The 20,884-nt window shown below is 36.1% G+C and overlaps 1 protein-coding gene across 1 annotated transcript; it reads left to right on the top strand.

Annotated features, from left to right (window-relative positions):
* The first annotated feature begins 8,964 nt into the window (after window positions 1–8,964).
* On the top strand, window positions 8,965–16,645 carry LOC143557858 (aspartic proteinase 36-like). The gene is made up of 9 exons (XM_077046828.1): window positions 8,965–9,147; window positions 9,238–9,485; window positions 10,273–10,497; window positions 11,230–11,392; window positions 11,491–11,564; window positions 11,651–11,741; window positions 11,823–11,898; window positions 16,160–16,231; window positions 16,329–16,645. Exons 1-9 carry the CDS (start codon window positions 9,001–9,003, stop codon window positions 16,475–16,477), a joined length of 1,245 nt encoding a protein of 414 aa, XP_076902943.1. The 5' UTR covers window positions 8,965–9,000; the 3' UTR covers window positions 16,478–16,645.
* Window positions 16,646–20,884: the final 4,239 nt, after the last annotated feature.

The raw sequence follows: 20,884 nt of genomic DNA, 5'->3' as shown, positions 1-20,884 counted from the left end.
CTCCTAAGTGAATTTAGTGCTTTGCTCGGATTCCCAACGAACCTTTACCAAGGGTATACGGCTACGCTTGGTTTCCTTTTCTTTGTGATCCATGATTTCCACCAGTTTCTCAACAAAGCGCATTGTTTCATCAAGGTGCACTTCATCAAGTAGTATGTGGAGATTTACCTCAGCTATACATTTCTTTATATTAGAAACATGAATCGTTGGATAAACGTTCGAAAGTTCTTGTAGAAGCTCGAGAGGCTACACTTCCGACAAGTTCGAGAATCTTAAAAGGTCCAACAAATCAAGGAGATAGTTTTCCTTTCTTTCCAAAACGAACAACACCTTTCCAAGGGGGTACCTTGAGAAGAACACGGTCACCAACATTAAACTCGAGAGGTCGTCGTCTGTAATCAGCGTAACTCTTTTGACGGCTACGAAGGTTTAAGAGGTTTTTTCGAATTTGGGTGATTCGATCAGTAATCTCTTGAACTAGTTATGGGCTGGTGATTTGGGTTTCACCAATTTCATTCCAACAAACAGGAGAATGGCATTTACGGCCATAAAATGCTTCGAATGGAGCCATACCGATACTCGAATGAAAACTGTTATTGTATGAAAACTCAATTAAGTGAAGTTGAAAATCCCAATTTCCACTTAAATCCATGACACATAACCTAAGCATGTCTTCGAGCGTTTGAATCGTTCACTCGGATTTTCCATCGGTTTGAGGATGATAGGCGGTTCTAAGATCCAATCGAGTTCCCAACGCGGTTTGAAGCGATTTCCAGAAACGTGAAGTAAAATGAATATCATGATCAGAGATTATACGAAAAGGTATACCATGGTGACAAACGATACGATGAACATAAATCTGAGCGAGTTGATCAAACGCTAAATTTTAGTTAATCGGGATGAAATAAGCGGACTTAGTCAATCAGTTGACTATAACCCAAAGACCGTCGTGGTGGCTTCGATAGTCGGGAGCATAAAAATTCAATCCATATATATATCTTTCCATTTCCAAATCAGGATGTGTGGTTGTACATGCAAACCAGGTGATCGTTGATGTTCGGCCTTAACTTTAACGCAAGTAAGGCATTTTGCCACATATAACGCGATGTCTTTCTTCATACCGGGCCACCAAAATGTGGGCTTTAGATCGAAATATATCTTATCCACACCGGGATGAATGGAATATCGAGACTTATGAGCTTCTCCTATGATGACTATGCGAAGATCATCATGATTAGGGACCCACAGACGATTGAGGTAATACAACAAACTATCACGCTTAGTTTCAAGTTAATTCTCATCATCATAGGACATTTCATCGTACATGTTACCCTCGGTGGCAGAGACATGTTGGGCTTCAAAGATACGAAGTTGGAGATCGATTTGCACGGTCACATTATGAAGCAAAATTGATTTCACAAGGGTCTTTTGACTAATGGCGTTGCCTACAATGTTCGCTTTACTAGGGTGGTAACGAATTTCATAGTTGTAGTTGCTAAGTAGTTCGGTCCATCGTCGTTGCCGCATGTTTTGGTCGAAAATATGTTAAAAGACTCTTTTGGTCTGTGAATACCACACACTTAGTGTCGTTGAGGTAATGTCTCCAAATTTTCAAACCGAATACAATGGCACTGAGTTCGATATCGTGTGATGTATAATTCCTTTCATTAACCTTAGGTTGTCATGAAGCGTAAGTTATAACTTTATCTTGTTTCATAAGGACACAATCGATGCCTTGATTAGAAGTATTGCAATAGAAAACAAAATTGTCGTTACCCTCGGGGAGTGCAAGGATAGGTACATCGCAAATCATGCACTTAAGAGTTTGAAAAGCTTCACCTTGAATTGGCCCCCATTCATAAGGTTTTTCCTTTTGAGTTAAAGCGATTAGGGGCAAAGCGATCTTGGAAAAATTAAAAATGAAGCAACGATAGTAACCCACAAGACCAAGAAATAAACGAACTTCAGTAGGAAAGGTTGAAGATTCCCATTTCTTAATGGCTTCGATTTTGGTTGGGACAACGTGGATACCATTTTCGTTTACTATATGCCCTAAGAATGGGATTTCTGTCAACTAGAACTCGCACTTTGAGAACTTAGCATAAAGTTGTTCCTTCCTTAAGAAATCAAGGATGGAATGAAGATTTTCTCGTGCTCGGCTTTGGACTTAGAATAAATAAGAATGTCGTCAATAAGAACAATTATGGATTTATCTAAGTAAGGTTTGCATATGAGGTTCATAAGGTCCATGAACACTGCGGGTTCATTGGTTAGCCCGAAAGGCATAACCTAAATTCATAATGTCCATATCGAGTCAAAAAGAAGTTTTGGGTATATCATCATCATGCACGCGTAGTTGATGATAACCTGAACGAAAATCATTATTTGAGAAGCATGAAGCTCCTTGGAGTTGATCGCAAAGGGCGCCAATACGAGGCAAAGGATAATGATTCTTGATTCTGAGCTTGTTGAGCTCACGGTAATCGATGCATGTATGAAAAGATCCATCTTTCTTCTTGACAAAAATCATGGGTGCGCCCCATGGAGACGAACTAGGGAAAATGAGTCTGAAAGTTCTTGGAGTTGATTAGAAAATTCTTGTATCTCGGAAGGTGCAAGCCGATAAGGGGCCCTAGCAATCGGGGTTGCACTAGGAACAAGATCAATTCAAAATTAAACTTCACGAATAGGATGAAGACTAGAAACTCATCGGGGAACACTTCATACTCGCGAACAACAGGAATGTCTCTTCAATTTTTTGTTCCTTCTTTTCCACCACATGAGCTGCGAATGCTACATACTTCTAGCGTAAGTATGTTTGGGCTTCAAAACAAGTGATAATATTTAAGCTCGAGGGAGAAGGCTTTTCACCAGAGACACGAAGGAGTTGACCATCGGCAAGCGGGATACAAATGAACTTCTCGAAGCAAACAATTCCATAACGATGAACGGATAACCAGTCCATACCTACTATGATGTCAAAACTTCCCAATTGCATAGGAATGAGATCGACTGAAAACTTGTGGCCATTTAGATCTAGATTGAAAATACAAATAACCGAGTCAACTGATACAGATTTACCGTTAGCAACCTCAATAGAATACGAGTTTCTAAGCTTAGATAATGGTTTAGCAAGCAAAGGTTCAAATTCAAAAGACACAAAGCTCATATCGGCATCGGTATCAAATAAAATAGATGTGAAGTGGTCATTTACGGGTAGAATGTACCATTCACCACGTCGCTGTTTTGTTGAGCTTGGTGGGCGTTAATAAAGAAAGCACGCCCACGAGTGTCTTGATGGGTTTGAGCAGCTTGAATGGTTTGACCACCTTGTGGTGCGTGAGCTTGAATGCTTGACGCGGCTGAACTTGGTCTTGGTTAGCCAGCAATGGTGGAACCTGTGACTGGTAAGCTTGCTGGGTTTGGTACGTCTGAACCTGGTACAGCAGAGTTGGAACAAGCTGGAGTGAGTTCTCATTTGCAAGTTGTGGACATATGTTGCGAAAGTGGTTAGGGTCACCACAGTTATAGCAAACCGCGGTGGAGCATTGGTCACAACAGTGGTTTCATGGCAAGTGGCACTAAGGTGCCCGAAACGGTTGCAACGGTTGCATTGATAAAAAACGGCATAGGCGGGATGGTGACATTGTCAGTTGTTGCACGGCAGATGGGGCCATTGTACGGTTTCTTAAGTGGTGGTGCAAGGTTAGGTTAGGGTTGAGGTGTGGTTTGTTGGGTTTGTGCGTAGTTCTTGCGCTTCTTGTTGCAGTAGTTTAAGGAAGGGGCAAGCTTGGATGACTCGGGTTTGGATTCTCTGGGCTCGGTAGATGGTTTATCAGCAGGCTTCTTTTAACTTTTCAATGTCAAAGTCCCGGCATTAACATGATTATTCGTCAAGGTTGTAGCAAGGTTGATCACGTCTCCAAGTTCCTTGGGAGTAACCAAGACGTTATCTTGGATTTGTATCGGTTCTCCCTAAATGTACTTCTCGATGCACGCGAGGATGGGGTAAAAAGGTGGGGTACCAGAACGCTGAGTTTGTTAAAACGAGAGGTGTAAGCTGAGTGCTCACCACTCTCTTATTTAAGGTTTCAGAACTCGGTCTCCAAATTCATGAGCTCATTTGGAGGCAGAATTGTTTAGTCATCATGTTCTTCAGTTCATTCCACGGAAAAACCATGGTAGTTTCAGCACCTCGGGTTGATTTTTCCTTCACCCCCCATGTAAGTGCACCTTTCTACAATACACTTGAAGCAAAATGGGTTCTCTTATCTTCGGTACATTCGATGTGGAGGAATATGCTCTCCTATTTACGTACCACTGAAGTAGGGCAGTGGCACCTTGAGTCCCATCAAAACCTGGGAGTTTGGTAGCGGTGAGGTTCTTGAATGAGCATACGGGAGCTTTAGGCTCGGACGAAGCGTGGTTGATGCTAGCAGTGAGGTTTCGATGAACTTGGGTGATCTGGGCAGTCATCTTGCGGCTCGAGGTTCCAGAAGAATGACTCTTATAGTGACGGGAAGCAATTATGCGAACAAAGATAACAAAAATCGTGATACTCGGAATAGGGTATGGTAAAAAATCCTTGTTAACGTTTGCTTTTAAAAAAATAATAAGTAAATAAATAATTAAATACATGAATAAAAATCATAACAATGATAATAAACATTGTGTGGAACTTTAGAGTTTTCATGAACCACCATAAACTCTTATTTCCTAAAAATCAAAGAAACTCGAAATCAAATCAAACTGAAATCCGGGTATTCGTGTTGCACCACGAATTGACAGATTTCCAGTTAAAACACATTGTAAAACATCGAGGGTCGGAGTCACACGTCGCATGAACCACCATGACTTGCATGATATCCTTAGGAGTGTAAACATATTCTTTTCACAAACAGAACATGGTCACGTTTGAAAACTTTAAAGTTGTGATTCATATGGCATTTAAAGTGGTATGCTTTAGCTTAAAAGGGTCCGCGCCCTTACCGAACTCTCCAAGTAAGCAATCGGGTCCAGTGTCTGATTGGGATTTATGTGCATTGCTTATCCTTAGGTTTCAATAACCTTGATTTCAAGAATTCGGAAAACAAGCATGTTCCCCTTACAGTTTACTACATACCCGCCATATAGAACCATCTTTAAGAAGAAGAAATACTGGAACACCGAGAAAAAAAATCGATTATTGAAAATGTTTGAAAACCTTTTGTGTCTGCTTTGTGTACATGAGGCGTAAATAAATTGATAATAAAGTATTAAGCAAGTGCATTGAACAATCAAATAAGGCCCACATAATTTCTAATCATGCAACCTAAAAAAAGTAAGCAAATAAATTGTAACTAACTAGAACACTACGTCTAATATCCTATCTTATTGTCATGGATCTGATAGGAATCTGTAATACCCCGGCTTAAGTGGAAACACCCGAGTGTGACGTATAGATTGCTAAAAACAAATGTGACACTATTAAGTGATAATATTATAATTAATTCATTCAATTCTCAAGTACACAAGTTGTTCAAATAAACAGTTACAAAGAAAAGAAATAAAACGAACATCAACTTTGTTTATTATTTAAATGATCTAAATTCTAGTTTCTTCATCCATGTCATCCTCTAATAATGGTACATGTAGCATATGTATAAAATAATGTCAACTAAGTTAATTGTTAGTGAGTTCAACCACTTTTAAATTAAATATAGATACATAAAATACAATTCCATGAGACAAGTGTAATAATCGTGCAAGTAAGGTCATTTCCAGTTGATAACAACCAACAAACTCAGATAATGAGGCCCTTTTCCACTCATAACAACAAGGTAATGAGTTCAAAGGGGGCGTATGATCATACTTATTGAGACTACCATGTGCAAGTAAGTTCGACCAAGTAATCAAGTAAACACACAAGTCCATGTAATGAATTGTAGTTTGTAAACTTAATTGTAAATCCTTGAATTTATAAAGTACATATGTTGCCACCAAAAATAACAAAATAGTCAAAAGGGGGTGTAAGAAACTCACCTTTGAGATTTGTGATAACTTGGAAAGCAAAACCAAAAATGCGTTAAATGAAACCGAATGATAGCATCTCGCGAGCTAGAATAAGAAATACGAGAATTACTAACTAATTAACGGGATTATAAAGTTGGTCTTATTATTTATATATTTTATTAAAATATATACTTTTATCAAGTTATGGTATTTTAATGCTTAACTTTAACAAAAATTTAACGGTTTATTATTATATATTATTTTAGTTACGTAATTAATACCAAGTTTGAATATTATGATGTTTATGGAATTTTGGTGGTAACGGTAGATTTTATTTAGAAAGAACGAATTGGTTAACGAAATTTTAAAGTTTACGACGAGAATATATATATATATATACATATATATATATATATATATATATATATAATTTATGAGTTTTAACGAACGTTGTCGGGTTTTGGAAAATTGATTTTTGGGTGAAAAGCTAAAAATAATTTTTAACAATTTTTATTTATATTAAAATAATTTTATTTGATTTTATATAATAATTAAATAATAAATAAAGGTTTAAAAACAATAAAACATTTAAACTGGTCTGACCCGGGTTCAAACACGGGTCCTCATGTCCACACCCATGTGAACTACCCACTGGACTAGCTTGTTTGATGTTAATAAGATGGAAACATATATATATATATATATATATATATATATACCTATATATATACATACATACATATATATATACATATATATTAATATACAAGTTCATCTTCTTCATATAAACCCTAGAATTTCCAATTAATTAAACTGATGATTGTTTGTTAAAAATGAGTTAGGGGTTTTATTAGACGGTTTAGCATGATCAAAAACCATATAGAATGGTGCCGGAAAGTGAACGGAGTTGGCCGGAGTTAAACTTGAACGGATAATTTGATTATTATAGAGAGTTTGTTTGTATAAATTGATGTTTGCAGCAAGTTTAGACGAAGGTTAGGGTCCTATTTATACTAGAATTAGGAGCGTATAGAGTTTAATTAATCGTTACTGATTTTGAATAATATTCGGCGGTTACCCGGTTGATTCGCGGTGTTTAAACGTGTTATAATGCGTTAATTATCTTAATTAAATATCATAATTAGTGAAGAAACGTGTTGATACAAATTAATTGGTCAAAGAACGAGTATTACGAAGTTAAATAAGTCGCCGGATTGTTTCTCGCCGGATTCCGGCTTGCCACCGGAAAAACGATGGGGAAGGAGGTGGGTGACGGGTTGGGTAACTATATTATTATTATTAAATAGCTTACATATTAGCCCCTCAAATTTCAGTTTATATTAAATCGTAATTTAAACTAAATTTACATATTAAACCTTTTAACTTTCAAATATTATAATAACTTGTTAAAATTTCATCTTTGGCTTGTTTATTTTTATATTATACCCGTACACTTTGAAACTCGATTATTTTAATAAACTTTAAATCCCGAAACGAATAGAAAATGAATGAGTAACAACTTTTTATCATCGGAAATGAGATATAAATGATAAACGACAAACTAGTATGCATTGAAATGACAAAACGGTTCGATCTAATAAATACAAATACGAATAACAAAAGAAAATGACAATTGTCACATCCCTCTCAGCGGCGACAGCAAACCCACCTCAACAACGTTAGTCTCTCTCTCTCTCTCTCTCTCTCTACATGCTTGGATGCAATTCATTCTCTAATTATTGTCTATGATTATTTAAATAAATTACTGATTAAAGGGTGTAAACTAGCTTAGCCCCAACTCGATTTTGGCTCGTTAGCTCCTTTTTTATGGCTCATGAGTCGTTTTTTCAAGCTATATACATATAAATCCAAAAGAGTTAAAACTTATATGCAAAGCTCATTAAGGCTCTAAGTGATCTTTCCATACTAAGCTCGAGCTCATTTAGGATTCCCAAAATTCATTTTGTAAATATAAGATATTGAATAATAGTTTTATATTGTTATTCATACTTCATTTTCGTTTTGGTCACATTATTCAAAATCATGTTCCAAAACTACAGTACTTTTCAAGATTGATTATGTTACACCTTAGTTTTTCATAATGATTCTTGTAAAGGTTCATATTAGAACCAAGTGACCTAGTTAGAAATGAAGTACCCCATCACCAAGCCATTGCAAGGGCGCAGAACCTTGCAAAGTTGACACGGATAGAGCGAATTCCATGTGGGCGTGTCGTAAGCTTGATTCGAGTGATCAGTATGATGATCACCATGAGGAGTTGATAATAGCTACCGGTTAACATCGTACTCACCACTATGATCAAGCTTATAATAAAACCTACACTAAAAACATCCTATTTATGTCAAGTTGTAAGGTATTTTATTAAATATGTAGTCTTTATATTCAAGTCCCGATCGATAATCAATAAGAACTAAATTCCTAACTCTAATTTGTATAATCAGAAAATATAACTCAAAACACTGATTATATTCTCTCAAACCCTAACTCGGTTTGACTCTTAACGAACCCTAACTTGGTTACATCTAGATGAACCATAACTCGGTTACATCTCATGGGTGTCTCTAGATGAACCCCAACTCGGTTACATCTCCAATGTTTCTCTAATGCCTAATCATGACTTGACTATCCTAATTGCTAGCCAATACATTACCTATTATAATTACATAACAATTAGGAAACGTGTTGTAATTACGAAGCATAACCAACTATGTCCTACTTGTCATTATTGGTCCCTCAAGTTCATTGACTTATGACTTGGAGTCCGAAATTACGCCCAACATTTAATTGCAAAACCAAGTGTTTTAAAAACTAAATTGATAGATACTTGAGTCATAAAATTGCTATGCATGACTCATTGGACTCGGCTAAGTAGTTACTTCCTTGTGATGGTTTTGGTAGCGGGGTATCCATTTATCTAAAATGTGCAGTTGTTATTTATAAACTCCCGGAAGATAACTTCTCTTGTAGGTTCATGACTATGTTGTTTATATGTATTGCTTGTGCAGTCTCTATTTCACTAAACTTCAAATCGGGTCTCCACCAAAGGACTTCCACGTGCAAGTTGATACAGGGAGTGACCTTTTATGGGTCAACTGCATCGAATGTGAAAACTGCCCTAAAGAAAGTGACCTTGGAGTATGTATTTAACAGCTATTTAAAAGTTTAATAATCAGTTTCGCTACAAGTAATTATCTGACTGTTAGTGACTTGTAAAACATGTGATAGATACCTTTGACATTGTATGATCCAAAGGCTTCTTCAACTGCCAAAAAGGTTGGTTGTGATGATGAGTTTTGCAAAGCCACGTTTACCGGCCAAACTGATGATTGTAAGACGGGAATGTTGTGTGCCTATGGTGTTAAATATGGTGATGGTAGTTCGACCAGTGGTTATTTCGTTAAGGATAATGTTAAGATTGCCCAAGTTTCGGGAGACCGTCAGACTACATCTATGAGTGGGAATATTATTATTGGGTGAGTTTTTCAAAAGTTAGAGCATTGGAAGATTCTCAGTAAGCCTCACAAAATAGGTGGATCGGTTATTAGTCGAAATGAGTTGGGTCAAAACGAGTCGTTTAGAAAAAGTATCTATTTGGTTTGGGTTGAAACGGATCTTTTAAAAAGATCATCAATTTGGTTCAGGTTGAAACGACTTGAGAATTTGGGGTCAAAACTATGGGCATAAATGAGTCGAGCAGTTTGTGAGCTACTCTAATTGACTTGTTGGTGAGCTTAAACTAACTTGAGCTTTGATTAAGGCTCAGTTAATAAACTAATAATGATCCCGAGATTCACGTATTGAGCTCGAGGCTCTTGCAAGGCTAAACGAGTATTTTAATTAATAAATTTATATATTAACTATTATTATGTATAAACATATCATAAAAACTACTCACAAGCCGAGTTCGAACTTTAGAAATACAGCTCTAAACAAGTCTAACTCATACTTGGCTCATTTACTGCACTAATCAAAACGGGTTGTTTCAAAGAAGTATCACTTGGGTCCGGGACGAAACAGGTGGATTCAAAACGGACCGTTTCAAACAAGTATCAATTTTGATCGGGTCAAAGCGAGTGGTTTTAATGAAGTATCAATTTTGTTCGGATGAAAACATGTTCTAACTTACACCTACTTTTATCTCCAATATCAAGAACAAAGCGTAATTAGTTCTAGAATATCTTAAACCTAAGAGAAAAAAAGAAAAACAATCAAATGTTTTGAGTTTATACATAAAGTTGATAACTTTATGATCCAAGATAGATGTGGAGCTAGACAATCTGGGCAGCTCGGGTCATCTGATCAAGCACTCGATGGCATTCTCGGGTTTGGGCAGTCAAACACATCAATGCTTTCACAGCTTAATTCAGGTAAGAAGGTCAGAAAAATGTTTTCACATTGCTTGGATGGTAAAGGAGGAGGTGGAATTTTTGCTATTGGAGAGGTGGTGCATCCAAAGATAAAAACAACACCGCTTGTAAAGGACCCGTAAGTTTTCTTTATTTGTATTTGCATTACGTTTTATCGATTGCAAATATTAGTCAGACCGATTTTTAAATATGAGAGGAGTCGAGGAGAAAGAGGAGGGTATAATAGTCACATTATAATTTGTATTTAGTGAAATGTGTACATATAAAATTTTAAGTATTTTGGAATTTGAATGGATATATTTGATCTAAATTTATGGGACAGGTAACTATGGTTTATTCAAGTTTCAGGGTATATATGAAATTGATCTAAAAGTCTAAATCAATATTATTCCTAGAATTACTAAAATGCCCTTTAAAACTTGCTATAATATTGTATATACCAACACAAATAAAATTCAAATACAACCGTTTTTTAAATTGATGTTATTTATATCTTTCCCTTAAAAATTGTATTAGGATATTAAAGTTTGGTGTGTAACGAGAAAGAAGGGTATGGCAAATGTTTTATAAATTAGGTAAATATGAAATTTTACATATTTTGAATGGGTATATATGGTATTAGTTTTTTGTCAGATAATATGTTTTATGTGGGTTTCAGGAGTATATATGAATCGCCCCTAGATCAAAAAAATGTCCTAACATATTAAGTCTTTGGATAATAATCGTGTGGCCAACAAGACAACAAATGTCACCGATTTCACTTATAATTACACTAAAAATGGAATATGAAATTGGAAATATAACTAAAAAAAGGCAGAATTTTAACCTGTTTGTTGTGTACATGTTGTAGCACACATTATAATATTGAACTAAAGTCGATTGACGTGAACGGTGAAGAAATAAAACTTCCAACAAGTATACTTGACTTTATAAAGAAGCAAAAAGTTGTAGTCGATAGCGGTACAACTTTGGCTTATTTTCCCGATAAGATTTACAACCAACTAATGGAGAAGGTATGCTAAATATTTTAACTCCATATTTAAATATTTTTTCTTATATTTTGGATTTTTTTTACGTGTAATTGTTGATGTTAGTTATCCTTGTGACCTAGATTATGGCTTCACAACCTAACAAAAAACCGTATGTAGTTGAGAAGATGTTTAAATGCTACAAGTACTCCGGGAAGTAAGGCTTCTTTGACTTTTGACTTTCACTTTGACTTTAAATATAATCAAATTGACTAATTTTGTTTTTTAATTTGTTCAATGCAGCATCGATGATGGTTTTCCGGTTGTCAATTTACACTTTGCAAAATCAATTTCATTCAAAGTTAAACCTCATCAATATTTCTTCCAAATTACGGTATATATTTTGTGATGTTCATTATATAAATAATCTAATCTATGAATTTTAATTGAAATTTTCATTACTTTCTCTCTTCAGGATGATGAATGGTGCATCGGTTTTCAGAATAGTAACCTTAAAGAAAAAACTGGAGAGGAATTAACTTTGTTGGGAGGTACAATATATTTGTTTTTTTGTTAATAAGGCGGATCAATTTTGGGCGAGTCAAAATGGATCGGGTCGAGTTGATCGTCAATCTCTTGCTAAATTTCATAAATAACTTAATTTGATAATTGTTATTGTTATAACAATCCAGTTTTTTGAATAGATTCGCTTGCAATCACCATGTACCTCTTGAGTTTTAAAAGTCAAACCTACATTTCGTCATAAATTAATTTTGAGCATATATTTTATTTCTTTTTTACTTAAAAAACGCATTTTCTCTATATATATTGCATAGATCAAAATAAAAAATAGTACTTCCTTGTACAGTCAATGTGATTTAGTTTCAGAAGTGATCAATGGCCCGGGAGACTCATAATTAACAAAGATCATAAAAACCTAAACAAAGGTTCAAGAACAAACGTTCTTTATTAATAAACGTAATCAAAACTTCTTAAACAGTAAACCCTAACACCCTATTTATACTTAACGAAAAAGAGATAAAATTGGAAAGGATATAAACATAAAATAATAAGATAAAATATTAGTTTTAAAATTATTTCAAGATGTTCCTGCATTATACTCTCCGTCTTCAAAAAAAACTCGTCCTCGAGTTTTGTCTTCAGATCAAACCCAACCACTTGGATCAAAAGGAACATCAGTCCGCTACTTATTTATAAACACCATGACCCACCCAAATAGTTCAACGTCATGGGTTGTCCCACTCATCTCTAGACTCGTACCAACACCTGGGTCTATTGGGTTGTCGGGTTTCTCCAACCCCTTCTCACTGAGATTTGGGAAAGACTCGTCCTCGAGTCTTGAGAATGTCGAAAAGTCAAATAAAGTGGTCCATGATATTGAATACATGGACCTTTATAGGGTATACTGTAATGCGATCCGTAAAATTCAAACATTCCAAAATTACCGTCGAGATTTTTGGCTCTTCCAAGGAAAGAACAAGGCCATCTTTAGCCACCATAATGTATCCCATAATTTTGTTAACCATTAATTCTACCACAATTTTTGTCAATGAAGAAGGCATTTCCATCCAATCTTGTCTTGTTTCCTTAAACATAGCAATCCCATCTAAAGCCAACAGTGTCAACAAATCACCATGAAAAACTCTAGATACACCACCACCACCTTGTTCTAACTCATCCTCTACAACGGAGATATTCTTTTCCACCGGCAAAACTATTTCTTTTTTAATTGCCAACACAGGATCTTTAGTGAAATCTTGTTCCAGTAGAAAATCCAATTCATCCGGCTCGCAAAAAGGGACATCCATGGAGGCCGCCGGAGCACGAGCCGCTGTCGTAAAACCCTCATCTTCAACAAGAACATTCTTCGGAACCACACCATCATCACTAACCATACCACCACCAACACCCCCACAAAGAACATGTTTCAAAAATAAATACTCGTCTTTAGGAAAATCAATTCCGTCTTCATCAAAGACGGGGTTGTCTTCCGACACACTTTTTGGATAAATTGGTTTAAAGAACCATAGTGGATGACGGGCTAAACGGTTGCTGCTCTCTGTCACCACCTTCGTCCTAGACGACTGTGCTCGACTCAGTTTCCACCTTTCGCATCTCCCATTGCAACTCTAGATAGCAGACTCGTTGTCGGAGTCGTTCGATCTCTTCAAAATCGCGGACTCGTTGTCGGAGTCTTTTGATCTTCTTAAGATTTCATGGGTTGGAACAGACTCTGTTACTGTCTCGGTTGGCGACTCTGCAAGTATAAAAATGGATCTTCTCCCCAAGCATGTGAATAGAAAGCACTTCTGTCGTTTGTTGGTTCATGGCCCTAATTAACACACTTAACACACACAGTTATAGGCACTTAACTCAAATGTGTATGTGAATGTGATATTGCATAAAGAAAAGAAGCTTACTATATTCAATAATAATATCAAAAGGGTCTATATATAGACTTACAGATACATGCAATGTGGAAAACAAAATAACAATAAAATACTAATTTTGCCTAAAAAACAGGTACAACAAATTGACTTCTTCTGCCCAACGTGCATATACAATATATTCGGTCATCCATGTAGCCTGTGATTTCGGTCAAACTAGTGCTAATTCAACAACTGATCTGTTAGTTGCTGATGACCTATCCTCTTAACACGTACTCGACTCGAACCGACCAGAAACATCAAGATTATACCCAACATTCACCCTCGTAATCTTGATTCGGTTCTTTCTACTTTCTCAATTCTTGCTTGCATTCGTTATTGCCTTCCATGCTAAAACCGGAATCGGTTTTCTTGCTAAACTTGTTGCGTTCTTACTTGATTCGAACCCGTTTTTGCTTACTTGCTTCGAATCATCTTGCTTGCTAATTTACTTCAATTACAGGTTAAGCGCTACCTGTTTTTCTTTCTTTCTTTCGGAATCACAAAGATTCGATCATTCTCTTTCTTTACGAACAAATACGTGTTCGTTTCTTTCTTCGGATTGTCGAATTTGCTTTCTTCTTTCTCGTCGACACCCTTCCTTCCTTTATTGTGGTTGTTACTTTCTTACTTTCTTGTAACACCGCCAGTCTCTTTCTTTCTTTCTTACGATCTACGATCTTTCTCGGTCTATCTTGATGTGAACCTCCGGTCATTCTCACACCTATGGTCTCGGTCACGCCATTCAGTCATTCACGACTTCGGTCTTCACGGTCTCACCAGTTCCTCTCTCTGGTAACGGTCTGCCTCCAACCGGAATTCACTTTCCAGTACCGGTCCTTTGCAAGTTCTTCTCCGACGTCAGTCTCTTCTTATTTTGACAACCCGTACCTTTTTCCGATCTAGCCTGTTTCAAGAGGCCTCTCCACCGGACAAGAAAACAAAGCCACCCGCTTATCACGTTTTCTTCCATATGCTAAACGAACCGAATCCAAAGCCACCTGCTTTGACGGATCCTTTCTGCCCGCTTTTCACGCACCATGTCGGACTCCTCTTATCACGAATAACCGCATTAAGGTACCCGTTTCCACCATCTACTGTTATCACCGGTTGTATGCTAGTCGCGCAAACCCGCAAATAACAACCGAACAGCCCTGAACCTTCTTCCTTTCATCACTACTATCAGCCCAGGAACACAAGTGTTTATCACCGGTCACCCCGTCCTCTCAACTGCTACGTTTACCATGACAATGGCTTAACCGAAACACTTTAACGCCTCCGTCTTCTGCTGTAAAACGACACCGAAACAACCCCTTGCTGTCCCAAAACACCCCGCAAAAACTCTGCTTCAAAAACCCGAAACAGATTGCGAAAATTAACGACCAGAACTCGGTTTCTTCCAACTGCGTTTGCCCCGCAGTCAAGGGCTACACCTTTTCTCCAAACTGACTCTCAAACCAGCCTTCTCCTTCTTCCCGAGCACTAGGCTATGATACCAAATGTTGGTTCAGGCCCCTAATTAACACACTTTAACATACACAGTTACATACACTTAACTCAAATGTGTATGTGAATGTGATATTACATAAAGAAAAGAAGCTTACTATATTCAATAATAATATCAATAGGGTCTATATATAGACTTACAGATACATGCAACGTGAAAAATAAAATAACAATAAAATACTAATTTAGCCTAAAAAACTGGTACACCAAATTGACTTCTTCTGCCCAACGTGCATATACAATATATTCGGTCATCCACGTAGCCTGTGAGTTTGGACAAACTAGTGCCAATTCAACAACTGATATGTTAGTTGTTGATGACCCATTCTCTTAACCAGTACTCGACTCGAACCGACAAGAAACATCAAGATTATTCCCAACATCGTTGCTTCTATCGGTGACTCTACGATCAAGAAAGTATTCACCTCCACGTCGAGTCATTTGAGAACCAAAAGCTCTGATACCAACTGATGCAGTTTTGAAAGCGATCAATGGCTCGAGAGACTCATGATTAACAAAGACCATAAAAACTTGACCAAAGGTTCAAGAACAGACGTTTGTTATCAATAAACTTAATCAAAACTGCTTAAACAACAAACCCGAGCACCCTATTTATACTAAACGAAAAAAAAAGATAAACTTGGTAAGGAAATAAATATAAAATATAAGATAAAATAAAAAAGATTTAAATTAAATTCAAGATGTTCCTGCGTAACAATGTAATCCTTGTTTCTAGTGAAGTTAGAATAGACGCCTTTGACTTCTGAAAGTTAAATCTGAACTATTTGAATATTTGACCAGCATTGTTTAATAAGGTGTGGTTATTATTGGGTTTAATTTATATGTTTTTTACATGCAGATCTTGTTTTGTCAGATAAGTTGGTTACATATGATATCGAAAATCAAGTAATCGGATGGACTGATCATGACTGTAAGTATAATATAGTATTTTGGTTAACATGTTTATCCCATTTACTTAAACAGGTCAACCTGTCTAAAGATTAAGATTGAGATTCGTGTGGTTTCAGGCTCGTCAAGCATAAAAGTGAAAGATGAAGAATCGGGAAATGTGTACGATGTCATTGCACAAGATATTTCCTCATCACATTATATACTTAATTCTAGAATGATTTTGGGGTTACTATTATCTCTTGCAGTTACCTGGTTGATCAACTAGACCAATAAATATAGAATTGTATTTGGTTTTTGTATCATGGTATGTATTTTCTTCTAAGTTACATGTATATATCCATTACCACTTGTTTGTTAGCTTTTTAGGTGTTATGCTTCATTTTCCTAAACACTTATATTTTTTTATTTTTTTGTATAAAGTAGTTGCGGGTTTTTGGAAGACCTTTCCTGAGTAGAATCATATCGACAGTGATTAAAAAAATTTGTTGAAATGAAATTTTTTAAATACGAACTTTCGTATTATCTTAGGATATGGGATCAGTTAATCAGAGCTTAAATTGGCATGATTGGCATAATTTCTCCTTTTAACTCTTGTTTTTTGCTATTCTTGGGCTCTAACCTCTTGCTAGTTTTTCGTTTATAATTAAAATTGTCGTTCAAAAAAATAATAAAAACTAATACTCAAATCAGTTATTACTTCTAGTTGCGGAATTAATCAATTAGTGGATTCAGATATAGTTCTTTAACATTAACACATCATAGTATGAACAATAAATCAAAAAGTTAAATAATTTAAGAAATACGTAGCAAAGAGATTTAATTAAAGGTGACTTGGGTGATGGAAATAACACATAATTTTGGCTAGGCACATGCGTTGGCGACAAACCCGTGTGCAGCCGAATTCATTCTTCATTTTGTCTAGAAAGACACAAATTGTGTTTGATAAGGGACAAATTGGTGGCGGGCTCATTGATATATGGTTGAAATTGGACATGGTTGGCTGGCCCGTTTATTCCGATTGAAGTACAAGAACTTTGGGATTGTTTGGAAGTGCTACCGGGATGAGTTCTGGAGGAGAGCTGTCAATTGGAGATGATACCTCCAATGGGAGGGTTGTTCTCCACTTAATCTTGCCCAGAGTTGTGTGCAAAGATTTCACATACACAACCAAATTACGTAATGGAATGGAACACGTGGGTCACATCGAAGGTTAAGATCTTCAGGTTGAAATCATAAATGGGAAGACTCATCACATCGGATGCCCTTTTCAAATAAAGACGATAGACAAACAAAGTTGTGCCTACTTTATGAAGAGGAAAGGAGTCATTCGATTGCATCTTCCTATATTTCTATGTTGCAATTGTAATATGGCAATTTGTAATTCCTTCTTGTTGAATCCCACCGTTATTTGCCTTAGATTTTTGGGACCTTCTAAAGCTTCATCTTACAAATGAGTTCAAGAAAGTAAATGAAAAGCCATACAATAGATAATAAGCATGTCGAAAGGCAAAAGAAATTTGGCTCTCTTTGAAGGCAAAAGGTTAATTTCCACGAACCAACTCAAAGAATACATCAAAAGACATAGTCGTTTTTAAATAAAAATAGCGAAATATGGTGGGGTTAGATTGGGAAAAATAGTGTTCGTTTTCTTTTTGAAGAAAGTAATGTAATGATGTAAACATAGTGGGTGTGTATAGATGTGCAAAAAAACCGGTTCCGTACCCGACATGGTGGAACTGACCCAGAACCGGTTCCGAATCCAAATTATAAAATACCTTTTATCGCATTCTTAAGTTGACATGTATAATCTAACTTTCTTTTCACATAATTAAATATATATTATGTATTTACATATTGACATTAATTAAATTTATTTTTTTAAAACATTTATCAAAATAAACAAGTAAAACAAATCTAAGTCACTTTACAGAGCAGATAATCAGAATTGAATTTTAGTAACAATCAAACATCAGGAGACGTCTCCGAGGCTAGTTAAACCTAGCAACCATTGAGCGCCCGAAAGTATCAACTTTGATTAAAAAAAATGGTCAAACCAATCCAGTATTTTGATTTTTTCCATGTTAGTAATTTTGACCAAAGTGTATGATTACGTCCACTGTATAAAACAACATTTTACCAGTTATGTCTTCCTATACCTCGATTCTTGTAATTACCATTCAGCCCTTCCGTCTTATTTTGCTCTTTTGACTATTTAACAAAATTATAACTATAGATAAACATCAAAGCTTGGTGCCATACCCGTCGTGTAGCTCAATTGGTTAAGGGGGCGTAAGACTTGGAACAATAACCTAGAGGACATGGGTTCGAAACCGATCCTAAGCGCCAATCGCCTTGCCGCTAAGTTAGGCTGATTTACCTCTCACGTGATGGGCCTGGGACGGTCTGACGTGTACCGGTTTGCGTGTCCGGAACAACACGTCTTGGAACAATAAAGTTTTTAAGACCTTCTTTTAAGCTTTTAAGTGCATTATTTCATCCATTAAATAAACTATCTGCTTTGTCAAACTGGTAAATGTGGGTTTCTTAAATATGTGGCGTAGCTTGGTGCCCTGGTTCGACCCCCCCCCTTTGCAACATGTTATCTCTTTTGGTTAGTTTTCTTCTTCATGAGTTGTCAAGTGGAATGCTTTTGACGACTTTTAGATTAATTAGTTATTTTACTTCATTTCTTTTCTTTCTTTTTTACCTTGATGAAATCAATATTTTAGGTTTAGTTTGGTACCGTAACGAATCTAAATTGAAAAAAAAAGAATGTTATTTTGTTGTATATGGACGTTGATAAATTTATTTTTTTGTTTGGTTTCACTGAAGTATTTTGATACCGATAGAATTCACGTCTACTAACCACAGAAACGCACATTTTCTTTGGGTATGTTAATTTGTTATATTTGGGCATTAGATAACTTATTTTTTGGTCTAGTTCTAGTGTCATAACCCGGTCGATATCGACCAAATTTGCGTCAACTCACAGCCGCACTACCCGGATTTTACTAACCAACTACAAGTGGTTTTAAATATGTTTTTTTATTCTAAGTTATACGAGTGTTAAGTGTTAATAGAATTCCGTATGTTTACATTTTTGAGTTTACTGTTGTTACTATTACGAAGCTAATGGATACATACCAAATTTGCATTGCTGCACTGCCGCAACACGGCAATTTAATAAGTAGTTTATACAAAGGTTGGATCTCTAATGCATTAGTTTTGAGTTTTGACCTAATGCAAACTGAAATAACAACTGTGTACACTTTAGATGAAATAAGAACCTGCATTCTTTTTACCTTCATATAACAATTTTTTTAAATACAACATTTTACAATAATGTAAACTTAAACACCATTTTGTAAGTATTCACACTAAATGAGTATAAGCTTAAAAGAGTTAGGAATTGCAAATCACCAAAAGTACCATATGCAACTTTATTTTTAAATTTAAGCATCTTTGCATCAATTTCCCATACACCAGTTCCATCAGTAGGTATTTTTACATGGCCATTTGAGGGCATGAGTTCACTTGATGTTAGAATATGTTTATTGCTAGTGGATATAGAACTTCTGTTAATATGACTTTCACCTGAATAATGATGTAAATTATATGAACTTAACGTTGTAAAACACCAAGAAAAGTTAAAAAGGAAGTACATTTTCCTTCATTGTCTCCTATGCTATTTATTTCTTATTTGAGTTGTGTAGTTTCCTAAGGGTTGTCAAAACAAATTAGCGCACAATGGTTTCTAAGTATGGTTGTTCAAAAAATCAATGGCTCATTCTCAAAAAACGGCATTTTTTAAGCGTGCCAAGCCGAGTTGGCTTGGTTTATAAGCAAGCCAAACCATATCAGTTTGTAGACGAACCAAGACCGAGGCTTGCTCCAAATTGCTTTGTTTTTAAAGGAGTCGAGCAATCCAACTTAGTTTGCAAGCGAGCCAGACCAGATCAGTTTGTGCCAAGACCGACCGCTGAAAATCAGATTATTGTAAATGAGTGCAGCGAAGCCATCTTGGTTTGTAAGCCAACTGAACTTGATCGGTTTGTAAACAAGCCAAGATCGAGGCTCGCTCAAATTCGGCGTCTCTATAAACGAACCAATCTGAGTGTGCTTGGATTGTAAGCGAGCCGAACCGAGTCAGTTTGTAAACGAGACAAGACTGAGCTAAGGTAAGCTCAGCTTGTTGGCTCTCACATGTTGGTATCGTTTAGCTACCTCGTTGGCTTGCTTGTTTCCTTGCTTAAAATTAAAGCCACATTTATAGTTTAACTATGCATGTTGTTTTTTTAACCAACATCAAACATTCTAATATTAAATAGAACGAAAATCAGCAAACATTCTAACATTAAATTGAAAGAACATATAGCAGGATGCTGGAGGAGGCGTTCGACAACATACAAAATCAACCGGAACACAAGATGACATATTGCAACAGAATCCAAAAACAGCCTATATAGAAAATTTAAACTGACGGAAAATTTAAAGGCGACTTGAACCAATAAAGCCAAACAATATTGTTATGAGTAGATATGTACTTCAACCATCCGAAAAGGTTTGTCATGATCTCGTAATGCATAAAGAGAGTCTCGTTGTTGAATGTCTTCATGTTCATCCGTTTTACAACATACAACATTGAAGAGAAAATAATCAAACCCAAACCCAA

This window comes from Bidens hawaiensis, unplaced genomic scaffold (genome assembly GCF_021521415.1).
Source record: "Bidens hawaiensis isolate Kalapana, Puna unplaced genomic scaffold, B.hawaiensis_p1.1 tig00019204_1, whole genome shotgun sequence".
Taxonomy (NCBI): Eukaryota; Viridiplantae; Streptophyta; class Magnoliopsida; order Asterales; family Asteraceae; genus Bidens; species Bidens hawaiensis.
Note: the sequence above shows the minus strand (reverse complement) of the source record. Positions and strands in the feature narration are given on the sequence as shown.

Excerpts from the sequence above, each read along its gene's own strand:
- LOC143557858 (XM_077046828.1), top strand. The coding sequence starts at position 9,001 with ATGTATTGCTTGTGCAGTCTCTATTTCACTAAACTTCAAATCGGGTCT. Across the intron at positions 9,148-9,237 it reads CTAAAGAAAGTGACCTTGGA|ATACCTTTGACATTGTATGA; the intron begins GTATGTATTTAA and ends AACATGTGATAG. Across the intron at positions 10,498-11,229 it reads ACACCGCTTGTAAAGGACCC|CACACATTATAATATTGAAC; the intron begins GTAAGTTTTCTT and ends TACATGTTGTAG.